Here is a 17,742-nt window from a genome sequence, read left to right on the forward strand (position 1 = left end):
ACAACACTGTGTGCACCATTTGCAGAGCACACAGATGATTGTTGCCTCTCTGCTCTGGCTCCACTGCAGGGCTCTGAGCAAACATGCAACATCTCTATTTAGGCTCCCCAAGCAGCAGGAATCCATGCCTTCCCGATGATTCCTGCATGTTTTTAGTCTTTTCACAACCCAATAATGAATTCATTAAATTAGTATTACCCAACGTGCATAATCTGGAGGAACCGGATCCTGAATTAAAACATCAAATACCTTTAGCTTTAAATGAAAACTACATAAAAGCATTTCAGGCATCACTTTGGCTATCACTTACAGCCAGTATGAATACTGCTAGAAAAGCTATTTTCGTGCAGATGTGGAATTCAATGGGAAAGACTGACTCGTGTAGCAACATCAATCAAAACGTCGGCTCCGCTGGCAGCTCTCGACAGTAAGGCAGGTTCAAAGGTCACAGGATAAAGAAAAAGCCAAGCTCTGGTTCAGCTCTAATATCTCCTTGCTAGAAGTCTTGCAAAGGTACCTACCCCCCTTCTGTACTAGGCGGCTTTCATTAATCTTCTTGCCATCTTTTTTAACTAGTCATGCAGAACCGCTCGATAGCGAGACATATAATGGGGAGGCCCTGTGCCTATTACCAGGTTAACACTCTGTTAAGCCCCAGTGCAACAATGGAATAAGAATTTAAAGGAAATCTTAAGCTGCGGGGTGCAAAGCAGGCAATTAAATCACAAACTGAAGTTACCAATGTACTCCGTGACCTACACAACACCTTTGTTTAGACTACTTTAATATTAAGGATATTTTGACCTAGCAACTGAGATGTATCTGCTTTATTAAAACAACAAAAAAAAAGCACAAAAAGGATCACAGAGGACATTTCTCCAGTGTTTCAAGTAAATGACCAAATAAATCTGATTTCTGCAGCTATTGTAAAACACAAGTGAATGGAAGAAGCCCGTGTATGTGGATGACTCTGAGTCTGTCCAGCTGGGTTAGCCTCAATGCCATGGAAAGGCCTGCCCTTAGGTGTGCTCACCCCTCCAGCCACCAGCACCGGCTCAGTGCACCCGCAGTGTGGATGCTGAGGCAGCTGGTAGCCCCAGCTCAAGGAAGGGATGGCCATGACACATCCATCACAACCACGCTTGGTCCACAGTGCAGTCAGTGACACTGAAGTTTCTCCCTTGTCCAAGTAATGTAAGAGACATTAACAGAATCAGATTTCCTTTAAATTACACTATTGCAAAGGGACATAATTGTATTAAACGTACTATGTTGCTTCCTTAAGACTTTGTATTATGTACACTTAATTGAGATACAAAGCTCTTTTCAGCTATAAAAATGACAACTACTTTATTAAGGCTTAAATCTTATTTCTCAATGATAGGATGCTTCCTTTCAAGATTCAAAACATTCAGAATCTCTCGTGATAATCAGACCGAACCTGATTTAAACAAGCCGTTTATACACAATGTGGTCAGGTTCTAATGGCATTTGATCGAGCCAGCAGGGCCATTACCTCTTCCCTCTGTCTAAATTCAGGGAGTCTGATTTAATTTACAAATAAAGATTCAAATGCTGATCCAGGGCTACCACAAGGGCAAACAAGAATCATCCACCATCCCTGCCTACAACACCCATCCTAATGGCAAATGAGATGCCAAAGCTTTCCATTTTCATTTGCTGTTTTTCACTGGATGCAGCTCTAAGTTCTGTGAACTCACAGCACAGGAAAGCTTCAGCCCTGTCCAGAATGACTCTGAGTCTGTCCATAAATATTCACAACACGTCATCTTAGAAGTTGTTGAGTCCTTTAACACTCACACAAGTGTCACTAAAGCTTCACTGCATGAACCTGTCTGTTCAGAGAAAGCTAACACAAAATAAGAGGCTCTTTTCACTCCACTGATACACAGTTTCTGGTTTCCCATTTCTGCAGAGCAGTACCAGCAAAACCTCTGACATCTCTTTAATCTGCAGAAAGTTAAGAGCTAATTGAATACTAAACTGTGTTAATTATCATGTTCAGAGGAACAATAGTTGCATAAACCTCTGGCTATACTGACCACAGCCACCAAACTCCACTCCCAGCACCCCTTGCCCTCACTGAACTGTAAGGTCACGTTTGGAGGCTCCTGCAAACCCTTCACCTCTCTTTGAAATCACAAGAAGTCAGCGCAGCAAAGCAGCACTCAGCTTTATTATAACCCCAGCTGCCAATGTCTAGGGGAGGCAGGCAGCTTAATAAAACATCCTTGGTGTTCTCACCCGGTGTAACTGTACAAGCAGTGCTACATGTGCAGAACGCTTCTGAAAGACGAGATGGAGCATATTTGTGTTACAAGAGATAAAAACATGAAAACAAAATATATTGCAGAACTAGAAGACCTTATCTTTCTCCAGCCTCTCTTTCTTTGCAATAGTTCATTCAAGGAAGATCTGGGAATAATTTTTGATGTAAACTCTGCTACAAACATATATCACCATGCTGATAAAAATCACAGACCAAACTTGTGAAATACAGTGAGTTTCATTTCTTTATGCTACTAAAATAACTTTTTTCCATTTAAAATTCAAGAGATACTGATCTGCTGTTAAGAGTTCCCCAAAATGTATCATTCTGAGATGTCACACTACAAGTCTCTTCTACTGGCCTAAAATAATGACTTTTGGAACACTTTTCATGAATCACAAAGAGGTCAGCAGATTTCAGGAGGAATTATTTTCTCCTTTGGAAATATGCTGAACACTTCTTTAATAAGAAAAGTTTATGATGGCCACAAAAAAGAGTAAATAAACCCCCTCAGTATCATAAAGATTGCCTTTGTTGTAACCCATCAGCATCCTCTCCAAAATGACCACAACCTTCAATGATCTCCACATGAAGGTACTGCCCTTTCACAGCCGAACTCTATTTGGAGGCTGGAATTCTGTCCCTTACTTCTTCTACAGCAGCAGGTGCTGGCCCTGGGGCAGGAGAGCTCCATCCCTGCAGGATGCAGTTCTGGAAGTCTTCAGGGACAACCTGAGGGTCTCAGACTGTCATGTTGACAGGAGTGTGAGCTAGAAACTGTGGGTTTCAAGGCTGGCTTTTCAGACAGAGTCCCATTCTGTGGGCACAGTTTCACCACCACAAACCCAGAGGTGTTAATATATTCACAAGTACAAAACTGCACCTTGAACTATCAAGAGAACTGTTACACAGTTTGGACTGCCTGGTCATTAGGGAAGTCTTTCATTGGGATCATGTCTTCTCAAGGACCATGAAATCTTGCTGGAGAGACAGGAAAGGAAGACAATAACTGGACTAAGAACATGAAAGTAGGAAGGGGTAATGAAGGGGAGAAGGATATAGTTCAATAATTGCTGATAAAATCTGTGGCAGCCATAAATTTACTCTTCAGAGAGAATTCAACAGATCATTACCTCTGTAAATATGTATCACATAATTCTTCCTCTCTGTCACCCTGCAGATAAGTACTTAATACTTAGCATCCCTACCCTGCACAAGCACAAGTGTCATAAAATCCATCTGAGCTTTTGAACTGCAGTTACTTTTTGATAGTAGATTGTTACACTTTGGCACCCCAAGGAGACATTGCCCCCCCAGGACCTACCTTGTGCTTTTTAAAACAAATTTTACAGATACAGACTCATTACTCCACTGATAAAACAAGCACAAGCACTTGGCTTTTGAATTCGCACTCTAAACACAGTAAACTCTGACCTCTTGTTGATGACTGGGATGAACTGGGATGTCCAGCCTGTCCTCCAGTCAGCTCAGCTATCACTGTTATCCAAGCACTGAACTCTTAGAGGGGTACATTGCAATTCTGGTGACCCTACAGCCACTGAGGAAGCAAATTTAGACTGTGCTGGTACTTACTGCATGTCTGGGATCCTCAGCTGCACCTAAGAGATTGTTCAAAACTGGTTTGGATGTTAAGAGATCTAAAATAACTGCTATTATGTGGAAGCATATATTCGACTGACATGCTATGGGGCTAGAGACCAGCTAGACAAAGTCAGTGTTTCCTTGGTATGACACTGTTAGCAGCTACTGACAGTGGGCAAAGAACACTCCTAATGATGCCATTAGCTGTAAACAGCATTAAAAGGACACTCATAAAATGTGTATTTGTTTATGTTGTGCTCTCTGTAACAGAATTGAGTCAGATTAAAAACATCCTATAATGAATAAAATACACCTATAGAAAGAAAAGGGCACGGTAGCAATAATTCTTTGGACATCCAGCACATACAGGGAGGGAGAGAAGAGAGAACATAAATAAAAAGGACTACTCACTTGGGCTTTTTTCTTCCGCAAGGTCACAGGCACAGAGGAGTTCAGAATCGATTGAAATGGGTTTCTGCTTAATCCAAAACTTAGTGCTGGCCTTCTGATTAGTAACAGGGTCTATCTCTACCTTGTCTCCAGAAATACCTAAGATGAGAAAGAATAGAGAGCCACAACAGTGATCTGTTTAACCGATTTCATATCGGCTGTTTGACACACTTTATAAATCTTAAATGGGATGAAAGTATATTGCCCTTTTGGGCTTTTTGAAAGCACAGGAGCTTTTGAAACCAAAAGCAAGTGGTTATCAAACTGCATTAATAATTTGCATTTTATTCTCCTGCCTAAGCATACCAACAAGAAAGAAATATCACAGAAAAAATCCTTCTCAACACATACAGAGCTCTTCTGGAAGCAGTGGCTACATGAGTTGCAAGATTTATAAAAAGATACTGCTAGGTTTTCAGTCCCCACTATTATATGTAATAGACATTATCACACACATCCCTGCTCCATCTCCTACACAGCACATACACTACATCCTCTACATGAGAGGACAACACCCATTTGCAGCCTTACAGAAATGCTCTTTGTGCTACCCAGATACTCCTAAACAAAGACATCCAGTCCCAGAGATCCCATGGCTCTTACACTGCTGGCATTTTAAAGCCAGCTCTAATTAGGCTGCTCTGGAAGCAAGCTGAGGATTTGTGTAGCTCCTGGCATGGGCACCAGGCCCGGCTTCCCAACACGGGCTTCCCCAGATGGCTGGTGCTTCGCTCGTGCTGCGTGCGGGCTGACCTGGATACGGCAGATCCTACCACAAACCTATGAGCCAGAGCAGAAAATGCCTCTACCATCCCTCCACACGTCACTCCCAACATGGTGCAAGAACAGCCTTTCCAGCAGGATGTGGCCAGGGCTGGCTGAGGGCTAAGAGCGTGCTGGAACCATCCCGGGACACTCACTGTAATTTATGGTGGTCTTTCTCAGAGTACTGCACAGCAAAAGCCCTGCTACACCACGCTGACGAACAGAAGCTCATTGTTCAGTAGCTGTTGACACCACTGAACAAACTTCCCAGTGTGCTTTTTACATCAGGATGTGTGGAGCCTTGAAAATAATTACATTTCTTCAGTCATGAGTTATAGGTGAAGCTCATGAGAAAGCAACAAAAGGAAGCAGGAAAAAAGTATTCAAATACAATTTAGATCCTGCATCTCCAGGAAAACAGCAGAGGGAACCTTCTCCCTCTTGAGGGTTTTGGCTATGAGCTTTTGTATTACACTTGGCTCGTCTCAAGCCCAGGAAAACCTAAAGGATCCAACGATGAAACTTTTAAGAGGTGTAACAAAATCAAAGTTAAGGTGCCGCACACGTAACAACTCTCCCAAACCCTCCAAAATTAACTCAGTATTTCTTCAAGTCTGCTCACAGCTGCAGAATTTGCAAACCACACTTGTTTGCGTTTCATGCAGCTCTAAAATCACAGCACACAGGCAGCAAGGAGCAGACTCCCACAGTGGGCTCCCCACTGCAGTCCTTGCCACTCAAACACGGTTACCTTCATTTTAACCCCAGCTGGGATGATTGGTTATAGGAACACCACCAGCCCCCAACCCCCTTTATTAATCCAAGAATGTGCTTTGTCATTAAACATACGTCACATCAGAGTGATCACATTTCAATTAAGCATTGTACCAAGAGTCCAATTAAGGACTGCTAGAACTAGGTAATTTGAGCGGGCTGATGCTGTATCTGGAGCCCATTTTGTTTTGTAATTTAATTTTGGACAGATTATTTAATACTGGCCTTGTTATTTCACTGTAACAGTTAATTATTCAAAATGGCATTTTCTGTAGTTTAAGGAAAATACGCAAAGTTTTTTATTTTCCAACTGAAAAAAGTCAAGGCAAGTTCTAAAAATAAAGGTGCAAGTTCTAAAAATAAAGGTGCAAATTCTTTGTGTGTGAGGGTTGATCCCCATCCCTCGCTCTGAAAGCATCACCCCTGAAAAGATCCTTACAAATGTCTCACTGTATGGTCCTGTAACTTCAGAATTCACAGTCAGTCAATACTGTTAATGCACCTTGTTAATTTGATAGGATTTGTCAGGTAACTCCACTGGAAAATTATATAAAACTGTTCCAGATGAACAGATGATAGTGACATGAATTAAAGTGATAGAACAATAGTGGAATATAAACCAGAAATGACACCCAAAGTGGCTGTTGATTTATTGCCATCCTGAGTTTGGTTCTGGGCTTCCATGTATATTAGTGCTACAAATCTGGGTCCATTTAGCAGAGAGATGCTCATACATACATCACCAGCTCCTGCTCCAAGCCAAGGTCACTCCCCATTGCATCAATCTTTTCAGCAGAGGCTACTTCACCAAGCATGGATTTTGTAACCATCTCAGATGTAACAGACTTCCTCCTCTTTCATCTTTTTTTTATCATGTAAAATACACTTTAACTTCTATTATTTTTATCTGCAAATTGTCACTGTATACTTCATCCATTATTTCTGTATCTCGACATCACTGGCTTAAGCTCACACACATCCAAAGAGCACATTGACAAAGAATGTTGTCTTTTTTTGTGTTATTGTTCTCACAGTCTGTATGTGTTGAAACCTAAAATCAAAACAGTATTATGTATGTGGCTTCTGCAGTCTCTGTTTCACGGCACAAATTACTCATACTCAAAAAGCAAGTAAAAATGCTCCTTCCATTATTGTTTTAATTCATTCATTTTATCAAATGAAATACTGGTGAAGTATTAGTTCAGTAACTAATACAGCTCTGTCTTTGCTCCCTTTGTTAGGGTCTGCAACTGCCCCCCCTTTTCTGAAATACTTGCCAGCAGTCATTTTCTGAGACAATATGCTTCTTTTAGTTTTGCTAATGCGATACACAAGTGTGTTTTATGCCTTCACAATGTGATAGAACCTCTGTAAAAATGTTGAGACTGCTACTGTATGTGCATTACACTGCAATATGAGCTAAAACATAAAACCCCAGACCTTAAACTGCTATGGCTAAAGCCTTCCACCGTAATAAAACCATCAGTCAAAAGGTGGTCATTCCTCCTCCTGTGGTCATTTACATATTGCTTTTTACTATAGAACTATGTACAGTGTACAGAAGATGGAGCTTACTCCATTTTTAGCTAAACCTTGCCTCAAATTCAGTGATCAGGCCTCAAAGCAGCTAAAATGTCTCAAAAAGTACCAGTTTGCAAACACAGCTCACACTATTGCTGCCTGACCCAACACAGAACCTACTCAAGTTCTATGACGTGTGTGTGTCCTACAATGTCAGAGCAAACTGCAGGGAGTGCAGATGAGCTACGCTGAGTGTCTTCTCCACCACTTAGGGGTTCTAGCACATGTAAATGTCCTTCTGCACAAAGCCTGGGACACTGGGACTCACCCCCAAAACACACAGATATTTCAGACTTATAGGGAGGAGAAGATGAACACATTAACACTCAGCAGCCCTAATCTAAATAGCACCTCAGTGCTTATTTTACCAGCATTGCTGTTTCAATACCTCTAAAAAAAGGTCAGGAGAAACCTCAGCACCATATGCTTATTTTGACTACATTCAAAGGTTTGGATTCTGTACATTTATGTGCCCAAACTTGGAACATCCCAGTGGGGTCTTCTTTGATTTTGCAAAATAATAAGATTATAAAAACCATGCTGTCAGTGTACTGCCACCAAAAATATACAAGCTCACAGATTATTATAAAAGGGAAATTTTATGGTCCTTCCACTACTGGACAGGGTCAGCTCCTTCCCTGCTGCACAAGTTAAGCCATTTGTTTCATTTAACAGCTATTCTCCCTTAACCATTTATCTTTAGTGATCTGTCATGACCTTTTCAAGCTCTCATTTCTGACACTTTCCAGATACAGTGAGTCAAACTTCACTGGAAGCAAACTATCGCACCCAGAGAGTTCGCTCAAAAGCAGAAAACATGCCCAGTGCTGTCCTGCTTCAGCACCAGTATATAAATCCTTCCTTGACAAGACAGCTCAAAATAAACCAAGAAAGCCTCTTCTGTAAGGATTTTAGACATACACTTCTACACATGCTTAAGGATGGAAGAATGAAGAGACTGCACCAACAATAATACAGGAACTCGTATCCTTTAAATTTAACAATTCCACTGAATTCTGCAGAATAAATGTATTTTGTAAACATTATGGCACTTAATATTTTACTGCAGAATCATTTCTTTATGGAAGGTATTTGCAGGAATGTCACAGGTCACCTACCAATGCATCATTAATCAAATATTCACAATTTAAACACAAAGATAAAAAGCCATTCAATCATTTTAAAACAGTAATGGGGCTTTTATAATTCAAGATTCTGTCATCCCTTGGCCTTTGGGTTTTCAAAAGCATTCAGAAAGCTAATAAGGACAACATAAAACCTTTAGAGAATGCTAGTTTTCTTTTGTGGCACCTCAAATTTCCACTTGGTCGCTAAAATCTCTCAGTCTCAGAAAAGGAAAAACCAAATCATTCCTAATTTTGCATAGCCTCATTTAAAAATAACAAAACAGTTGGCAAGAAGCTTTCCATTAGGAAGCTTAGATTAAAAAAAAACAGAGATGAGGTCATTAAATAATGGCCTTCTTTCAGAAGAAACATGTGCTGCCTGATTGTGGGTAATAAAAATACTGAAGTCTTTTCAACTGAGAGCAATTCTTTTTTAACTGCTGAGATGCTGGCAGCACTTTTGAGTGATGTGCTCCACAATAAAATGGCCCACCATGATAACGGCTGCTTTAAAAACATCTGAGATGGACAGACAGCTATTAGAGATGGCCAAAGGTTTGAACTGTTCCATTTTCCTAAGCGTTATAGTATGGATTGATTTACCTAACTGAACATCAGTGGTGAATCGAAGCCTATGGATCATGCTGACTTTGAAGGACTTGTAATGGTGGCTACTGAGCATGTCCTGAACTGTAGCTATATCGATCTGAGGGTCCTCCTCTGAGACCTCTTCTCCTCTTGAACCTGCAAAACAAGCCAACAATAATGAACAAGAGGTTTAAAATACAGCATAAGATTCAGCTGGTGTGTTTATATGGCTGCAGTGTCTGTAGCTGCTGATGGCTTTTTAAGGAAGAACAGCGCTCAAGTCCATGTCTGGGAGGAGGAAACTCTCACTCTCCATCCAAAGACAGAATCACCAGTTCTTTAAGGGTATTAGAATACACATTTGCATCCCACATGAAGTGCAGTGCATCTGCCCTTCCCAGTGGTAGAATCTTCAGTGGCACAAACCACCCCTGGACCGCAGGTATCCCCAGGGGCCAACCTGGTGGGATCCCCACCAGGACACCCCCCGCCTGTCACCCCAGGAAGGAGCCACCTTCCATGTATGCACTAGCACAGCTCTCCCATGTTTCAGCATCCCCCCATGTGGGATGTGACACTGGCAACACCTCGGGTGCTCTTATCTCAGCCCGGTGGTAACAAAGCCGTGCTTTATTTACTGATTAGTATTCTCATTACTACTGCAGGTAGTGGCTTTATAAAAGGTAACATCTCATTAAGCCAAAATGCCAATTACTGAAAAAATATAACACACTTTAAAGATTTTTTACGTTTTATGACGTTGGATTAACACCAATTTAAACATTACTATAATGCGATATATAATTTTGCACAGAGTAATTTCTATGCCAGCTGCTAATAAAGCATCTCAGCTCTAAATGATCATTCAGATGCTGTTAGATAAAGTGGTATAAATATGTTTGAAAACTGATTTAGCTTCTTACAGAAGAAACTGAAGAATGACACGTTTTGTTTAATATCCCAGCTAATGTAGTCCTAAAAGCTGAATCAACCGCCAGTTCAGAGTACTAAATTTGCTGCAGGAGATTAATGAAAACTTTATATTTCGCTGAAATTTTAATAATGGGAAGATGAGATGATGGGATTTTAGTACAGGCCTGAAAGATCCAGCAAAGCAGGCAAAGAACTTGCCAGATTTTTTTGGTATTAATTTTGTTCTTGCACACTTGGAGCAGCCTCAACACTTACTGCTTCCCGCGCTGACCTTTCCCTCTGGGGATGTGCATTCCCATCCTCACGTCAGCTCGCATGGAAGCTGCAGTGGGATTCCATGTTTGGGCCCCAATGGCAAGGGGATGGTTTGGCAGGAAAGGCCATGGCTTGAAGAGGAGGAAAACCATGACACTTGTCTCAGACACGTACTGTTGATGCGGGAGCAGGTACCCTTTGAACAGGGTAATTCAGAGTTGCAGAAGTACTCGCTGTTTGCTCCAGCCAAGGAAACCACCGTGGTGGTGGCATTAAGCAGGACAAATGTAGGCAAGAAGGAAGAAAAACTCCACCTGAGCATTGGGTGTTTTTCCTGCTGGGTGTAAGTGTTCCCTTTTCTATCTGTTAATTCAGTAACAAACGTCACTGCTAATGATAAATATCTTCCATGTCTGCATCAAAGTAAGTTAGCATTTGCTGTTAAATGAGTCAAAGTACATGTTGGCAGCACAAAGGAGGAGATTCCCATTCCTCAGCATTAGTCACATCAGCTTTCCACCCGCTAAAGGAGAGCGGGTGAGGGTGATGCCCGCTCCTCACCACACACCACAGCCTCCTGACATGCAATCAGGACCTTCATTCAGGGAAGGGGACAGCAAAGGGTTAAGCTACAAACTGGGCTGTGCCATTCGACTTGAAAGAACTCCAAAAATCAAATGAAACAGTCTACATGTGAATTTATGCAGAGCCATCTTAACATTGCAACCACTCTACGCTCCAGAATGACAAGATAAATTGTAATGGCTCCTTCAGAGACATTACAATGTATTTTGTCAAAGACCCCTGTGTTAATGTCTCTATACTATGGATTATCATAATGTATCATGTCAAACCCTCACGCTGCAGTACTTCAAAGATACACTGAGATATGTCAAACTTTTTGGTGCACTTAAAAGCATCTTGAAACACTGTGGCATGGCTGTGCCAGGAAGCAAAACAGGAGGATGGCAACGGTGCTGCTCCACAGTCCAGAGCAAACAGGGACCCTCTTCCCCTGGTGGAAACGGCTCCCAGTGCATGGCTGTGTTTCAGCAGTGGGTGACAAGACCCACACCTTGGTGCAATGGGCAGCACTCCACATAGCTGGGTTCTCAGGACAGTGTTACACATGAAGGAGAATTAGCACCAACAGACAAACTGAACCCATGGCAGTAAGAAAGAAGTAACACAAAGAATGGCAGCATGTTAATCATGCTCCTGTACCTCCTGAGATATGTTCCTAAAGCACTTCACAAGATCCAGATTCCCTGATGCTCTGCAGGCACCACTGCCCTTGTGCTCCCAGCCTGGCCTTGCACCACCCTCCCTTCACCATCCACACCAAATACTGTCAGAGCAGGGACACTGTGTGCCAGCTTTACACGGCTATTACGAAGCTGAATCTGTCTCAAGATTTCACACACCCAAATGAAAAGTATTACAAAGAAAATTAGCAGCCTGCCAGACCATATCCAGGGGGAAAAATTGTCACTGCAACTAAAACTGTGAGCACCTTTGTCATGTCTAAACAGCAGGAGCATCAACTGCTGCAGCCGGAGCAGCTCAACAGTGGGATTTTGCTCTGGAAGCCTTTCAGATCCTCCGTGTACCCGCAACCTCTGCCGACATTGCTTTATGGAGCTTTGTGAATGGATTCAGGTTTACAGAATTTCTACAGTTGCTGCTCTTGGGATTGCAGCCAGGAACTCCACCATCAAAACAGATCATCTGTCTAAAGATGGCAAGACATGCGGACCCCTGAGGGTGCATTGGATAATAGCAGTAATATCAGTAACAACAGAGAGAAATGCCCTGCAGGGAAAAACCTGACTGCAGAACTTGGCATATTGCTCTTACCCCGCAGCTCAGCGAGGATGTCTGCGAGCCTGCCGGTGCTCAGCAGCCCAGGGAAGAGCCATCTCCACCAGCTGATTGGGGGAAAAAGCATAAAAATATTTTCCACATGCAAGCAGCTGTGAATAAACCTGTCAAATATTTACAGGCCTGTCAGGGTATTTGTAATGGAGATCACAGTGTGGCTTTTGAATGTAAAAGCTTCTGCTTGGCAAGACAATCAAGTAAAGTGGATGCTCCGCGTCTATTATTTAGCCCAAGAGCCGACCCAGCAATAGGGCTCTGCTGGCAGAGACTGCTATGCCCTGGGATGAACAGATTCCTATTCCAGAAACAAACTCTGTCACGTACTGACATGGAGCTTCAGTTTGCAGTGACCCCTGTATTCTTCTTAATGGTCTACCTAATTGATTTACTTTTTGAAAGAAACAGGGGAAAAAAAGCTGGAGTCAGGCGTGGGATAAACAAGGCATAAGCTAAGAACCTGCACAAAGTGCAAAGCACAGCTTGCAAGGGAGGCATTTCCTTTAGCCCAGGATAATTTCCCTTAGCCCAGGACAGGGGGCTAATTACTGGAGCAGCAGGGGAAGAAAATGCATGACTGGAGCAGGAAAAGAATGGCAGAGAGGAACTCTGTGCTTCTGCCCTGCCATGGCCAAGCCAGGGACAGAGCTATGGGCCAGTCCTTACACCCTACCTTTGCAGTGCCTGTGTGGGGGCAGAATAAGGCTGGTGCTTGCAGTGACACAAGGCTGGGGCCGGCAGCACTGGAGCTGCCTTCAGCCACAGAGCCACCAGCTCACCCTGCGCCAGCAGCCATGGCTTCACATGCACTGTACTGCTGCTGACGCTCCCACAGCTTCTAAATCCCTAAAACCAAAGTCACTGTTTGAGAATGTATGGTGCTGGCTGGAGAGAGATCCCATATAGAACTGTATGCATTCCATACAGCTACATGTCTGTTTTCTTTATCCATCTGATTCTTATCAACTCCCCTGTCACAGTCTTCACTGGAGGAGGGACTTCCCAGCCAGCCAGACTGCTCTCCATCCCTGCTCGGATTGCCTGTGCAGCAAAAGCACATAAAACGTTCAACCCCAGCCTTCTCCTTTATAAAACCCAAACAATTAAACAAAACCCAACCACCACAACCTGAAAACAAACCAGAAAAAACCCAGAGTGGTGTTTTCTGCCCAGAGAAGCTGAATAAAAAGCAAAAATGGTATCAAGGGTTACATCTACTCTTTAAGACAGCCACTGTGGTGAAGCACTATGATGTTTTAGAAATCACAGTCATGGCACTAATCTGAAGTCTCTAACTTGATGGCCACACAGAAAACCAATGTATTTCCCAGTCTGGAAACAACAGCAGAAGATCTTTTCTGTTTTTAAACCAGGTTCAGTACAGAGGGAGCGTTTTTTCTCAAGTCCTTGAACTACTGTGAAATACAGTTATATTTGTAGCTCAGGCCAATCTCCTCATAGAAAATCCTGATTTTCAAACGAGACAAACGGTGATGAAACAACAGGCACCAGAAGCACAAGTCTGAAAATAAGTTAGAAGCTAAACCAAGCAGCCTTATCCAAAAGGGTCTCCTGTCAGCACTGGAGGACATATAAAAATGACACATTAGTAATATCAGAATATTGAAATGCTGTAAGTAGCCTATTCAAGAGCAAGTGAACCTGTATATCCTCGATAAAACAACAAAATATAAAGTTAACTGCATTGCAAAAATGTCCCTTATTACTTTAATGTACTAGTATATTGCTTAATGAAAGTTCTTAATTGTAATACAATTAATTACATACACAGAGTCCCCAATTACATTTTCCAATAAGACACTGGCTTTGGTACAGGTCTAAAGGCACTAAACCAATTTTAATATATTAAGACCAATTTCCCTTGAATACTAATTACTATCTAATGATAAAATGAGAAAGAGGAACTTTCCAGAAGTAAGATGGTAAGAATAAAACTAAATTAGCCATGAACAGTTTGCTACTACACATAAAAGCATTTCACATTACGAAGTGCAGGCTTTTAGTCTAAAGATAAATCTTCATGCGAGTTAAAAAGTTCTGCATACTGGAAACAGTTTATTAGTTTGAATGCCATTAGTGAAAGTTGGCTAGATAAGGGATTTCTCCATATGTATTTCTTAATAATGGAAAGTTTTCTGTTTCATTTAATACCCTGAAATATAAACTTTCTATTTGCCCAAAGGAAACTGGCAACTATTTTACTAGCAGATGTTTGGCATCAGACATATAGATATGTTTATAAATGAATATGAGACTACAAAGGGTACATTTACAAATAATAGCTGTTATAACAGAGCTTTTCCTAACTGGCATATCTCAGCTAGAAGTATTTCAAATAAAACCAAAATACACGAAATGAGTATTTCATTTTGATGTAAGGATTTTCAAGTTCTATTTTATTAACAGTGCACAACAGTCAATATTTCTATTCTAATGCCACAGCAAAGGATAGCTCCTTAAGCACCGCAAAATCCAATTTCTTATTGTGTATTGGGGGAACCAGGCTATGTACAGCAGATGAATTATGACTGATCTTATATACTGTATTGTCCTTGAACATCTATATATACAGAGAGTTAACTGTATGGGTGTTTCACATATACCCCTGAGCAGGGACAACAAAAGATGGCTTGAAATTCACTCACATTCTGGGGAAGAAACTACAAACAGAGGATTTCTCTTTTTGAGTTTGATATCAATTCAGAAAACAGCAACAGCGCAGCAGAAAACAGACAGAATTCATGTAAGCAATTATTATTTTGCCTAGATTACTGTCAGCCTTGAACAAACTAAAACAGTGAGTTGCTCTTGAACTCTACAGAGTCAAAGTGCTTGTTTCGCCTTCACATTCCCATGCTCCAGGCACCGGCTGACAAACACAAGACCCATGAATAGGACAAAAAGCCACCACCTACCAGTGTGATGCCATTGCCTTTCAGGGAAGGGGAAAAGTGCTTCCTTCACATTATGACTGACAATTACTTTGAGGCAAGACCTTTGAAGCTCTGCTCCAGCTTTTGCTGCTGGTGCAGAGTAGACCTAATGCCTCCTACTAAACCACTTTGAAACTTACGACAGATTTACCATTAAAGTAACAGTGCAACCCAAGCCTAGTCATTCGTGAGAGCTAAAAGCATCAGTAGATATAGCTATGAGCCACAGATGGTGAAAATATGTAAAAAACTGCAGTATATGTACTTTTAATTGAAGTTCCTGGATATGAAAGAATGGCTTTTTAAAACTCAAAATGCGTAAAACCTATGAAAGTATGACCGTGTGCATCTTTCCATGGATTAAAAATCAATACCAAAATAATAGGTGGGATACAGACACTGGGGAATTCTGGCTGCAATTTGATTAAGGAGGTTAAAATGGCTCCATTTCCTCATGCACAGCACCCCTGCCACCTTCTGCCTCATTCTCTCCTACGGTTTCTTAGAACCATTTTATGAAGAAATGAATCAGGAGCATCAGGAATACTTTGGGAGCAAGTCCCAGTCCATGGAGTGGCAGCCAAAACTGTGAGTGCTTAATCCAAGCTCCAGCACTGATGTCCCACTGGAATGCTTGTGGCAGCTGTGTCTCACCTCTGCTAGTCCTTAAATGGGAATAGAGTCTACTGCTCGCCACTGGATTAGGAGCTACTTTGGGGAGGCTTTGCTGTCATTCTGGAATAAAATATGAAATGCTAGAGCCAAAAAGCATAAATGGAACGGTCTAATCTTTGTGAAGAAAGGAAAAATTCTTCTACTATATCAAAACAGGCTTTTACTAAGCTTGCTTGCAGCAAACATTGAGCATGGTCCTGGCTGAGAGCTTGAGCGCTACTGCTTTCCTCATTAGTACAATCAACACTTTGACAGCTGAATTAAAATGGAATAAAAATCCCAACCCCGCAACTGAGATCATGACTGTTGGCAAGAATGAAGGACAGATCAAAATGCTATGGAGGACAAACACAAATCAATGTTAAAGGTTTGGGTTTTTAGAGTTTCATACAGTTCCTTGCAAAGAAATGAATCAGGAAATATTATTAGGACCATTAAAACAGTAATAGAATAAAAATATTTGAGCATAGCTGGGAGAAGATTATTTGCCTCGCACTTTAAAAACCATCAAACTGCTCTAGTTATATCTGCATGGTTAATTTCTTTAAATTCTATTAGAAAAAAAGAAATCAGTGTCTCTAACAGCCATATCACCATGGCAAAATGCACTGTGGAATGATCACTTCATCCAGTGAGCAATGCCTGCAACAGAAAGTGTTTCATATTTCCAGTGCTTTTCGGGTTGGTCATAACTTTACAGAGCAGAGTTTAACAGAAAACGATTAATCATGAAGTGATAAACAAGATGCAGACTATTTACTAGAAGGTATGAAATCCATCATTTCCCTCTGGAATATTGTTTTGGCACAACTGAGAAGTGCCTCAGGAAGGAGTCCCGTCAAAACTTACTTGCCCAGACAGTACAGCTTGTATTCCAAAATACATAACTTATGTGAGTTTAAGCAATTTACAAGAGCAAAAGTGAAAAGGGGAAACATACTGTTCTCCCGGACAAGGCAGAATTCCAAAGTGCTCTGGCTCTCCAAGGTACAGTCTAAATCTACTGGGACATTAGGTTCACTCTGCTTCTCCAGCCGATACTGGGGACCTGAAACATAAAGTAACTTGTAAAATCATCTGTTTTCTAACAAAGTGATGGCTTATCACGTTCAACTAACATGAGGTTACCCGTAGCCTAGAAGTAAGGCAGGTATATGTTTATGTTTCGAAGCTCTTTGCCAAAGGGAAGGGCCCTGTCATCAAAAGATGGTGTGCAAAGAAACAACATATTCCAGTCATCTTCAGCTGTCTACCAACACTACCTGACAAACTGCTGTCCAACATTCCTGCATTATTCCTACACCAGATGAGTCTCTATTAAATACCCTGCCTGTGCTACAAGACAGGGGTATTTCCTGTTGTAAAAAATACCTACTCAGATCTTGGTGTGTATCTGTGTTGTACCCCAAGCCCATTCCTCTTCCAGATTGGGACTGCAGCCTGCTTCTGGAGCGTGGGTTCAACCCAACCTACACTCTCACTTGGGAAGGCAAGAAAAGCTCAGCTGCAGCCTTGGTGGTGTCTGCACAGAGCACCAAGGAACAGCTGGGAAGGAAAGCAGCCCTGCTTTTATGAATTGCATTTTGTCATGAAAGCAAGCTCCATGACACTCAGCTTGGCTATTTCTACCTCTGCCAACAGCACATTTCTTGCAATGTGGTGCTTGAGAAGCGTGGGGTAAGGATTTCCTCATTCCTTGGCAGCTATCAGCACTGCCTTCCTTCCAGGCTGACTAGAGACAGGGAGTCTGGCATCATCCAGCAGCTCAATGGCTGCATGGAGCAGAAAGGGTCATCAAGAGATCTTTCTCCAGAGATCTGTACACCATTAACACTGAACTGCACCAAACTTAAGCACGTGCAGATGCTAT

At 41.8% G+C, this 17,742-nt stretch overlaps 1 protein-coding gene across 4 annotated transcripts in view; it reads right to left on the reverse strand.

Moving 5' to 3' along the window:
* Positions 1–17,742, reverse strand: part of MAPKAP1 (MAPK associated protein 1) — a 97,796-nt gene that overhangs the window by 8,719 nt on the left and 71,335 nt on the right. For 3 of the 4 annotated variants that reach the window (XM_061352610.1, XM_061352613.1, XM_061352611.1), the window contains exons 8-10: positions 16,813–16,920; positions 9,193–9,333; positions 4,304–4,441 (exon numbers count right to left, since the gene is read on the reverse strand). In XM_061352610.1, coding sequence (XP_061208594.1) covers positions 4,304–4,441; positions 9,193–9,333; positions 16,813–16,920 — 387 coding nt within the window. The remainder of the gene's footprint in view (positions 1–4,303; positions 4,442–9,192; positions 9,334–16,812; positions 16,921–17,742) is intronic. The other variant, XM_061352614.1, reaches the window with a different exon arrangement.

This window comes from Neopsephotus bourkii, unplaced genomic scaffold, assembly GCF_033783945.1.
Source record: "Neopsephotus bourkii isolate Nb327-2 ecotype Australia unplaced genomic scaffold, CSIRO-AGI_Nbou_v1 NB_659, whole genome shotgun sequence".
NCBI classification, from domain to species: Eukaryota; Metazoa; Chordata; class Aves; order Psittaciformes; family Psittacidae; genus Neopsephotus; species Neopsephotus bourkii.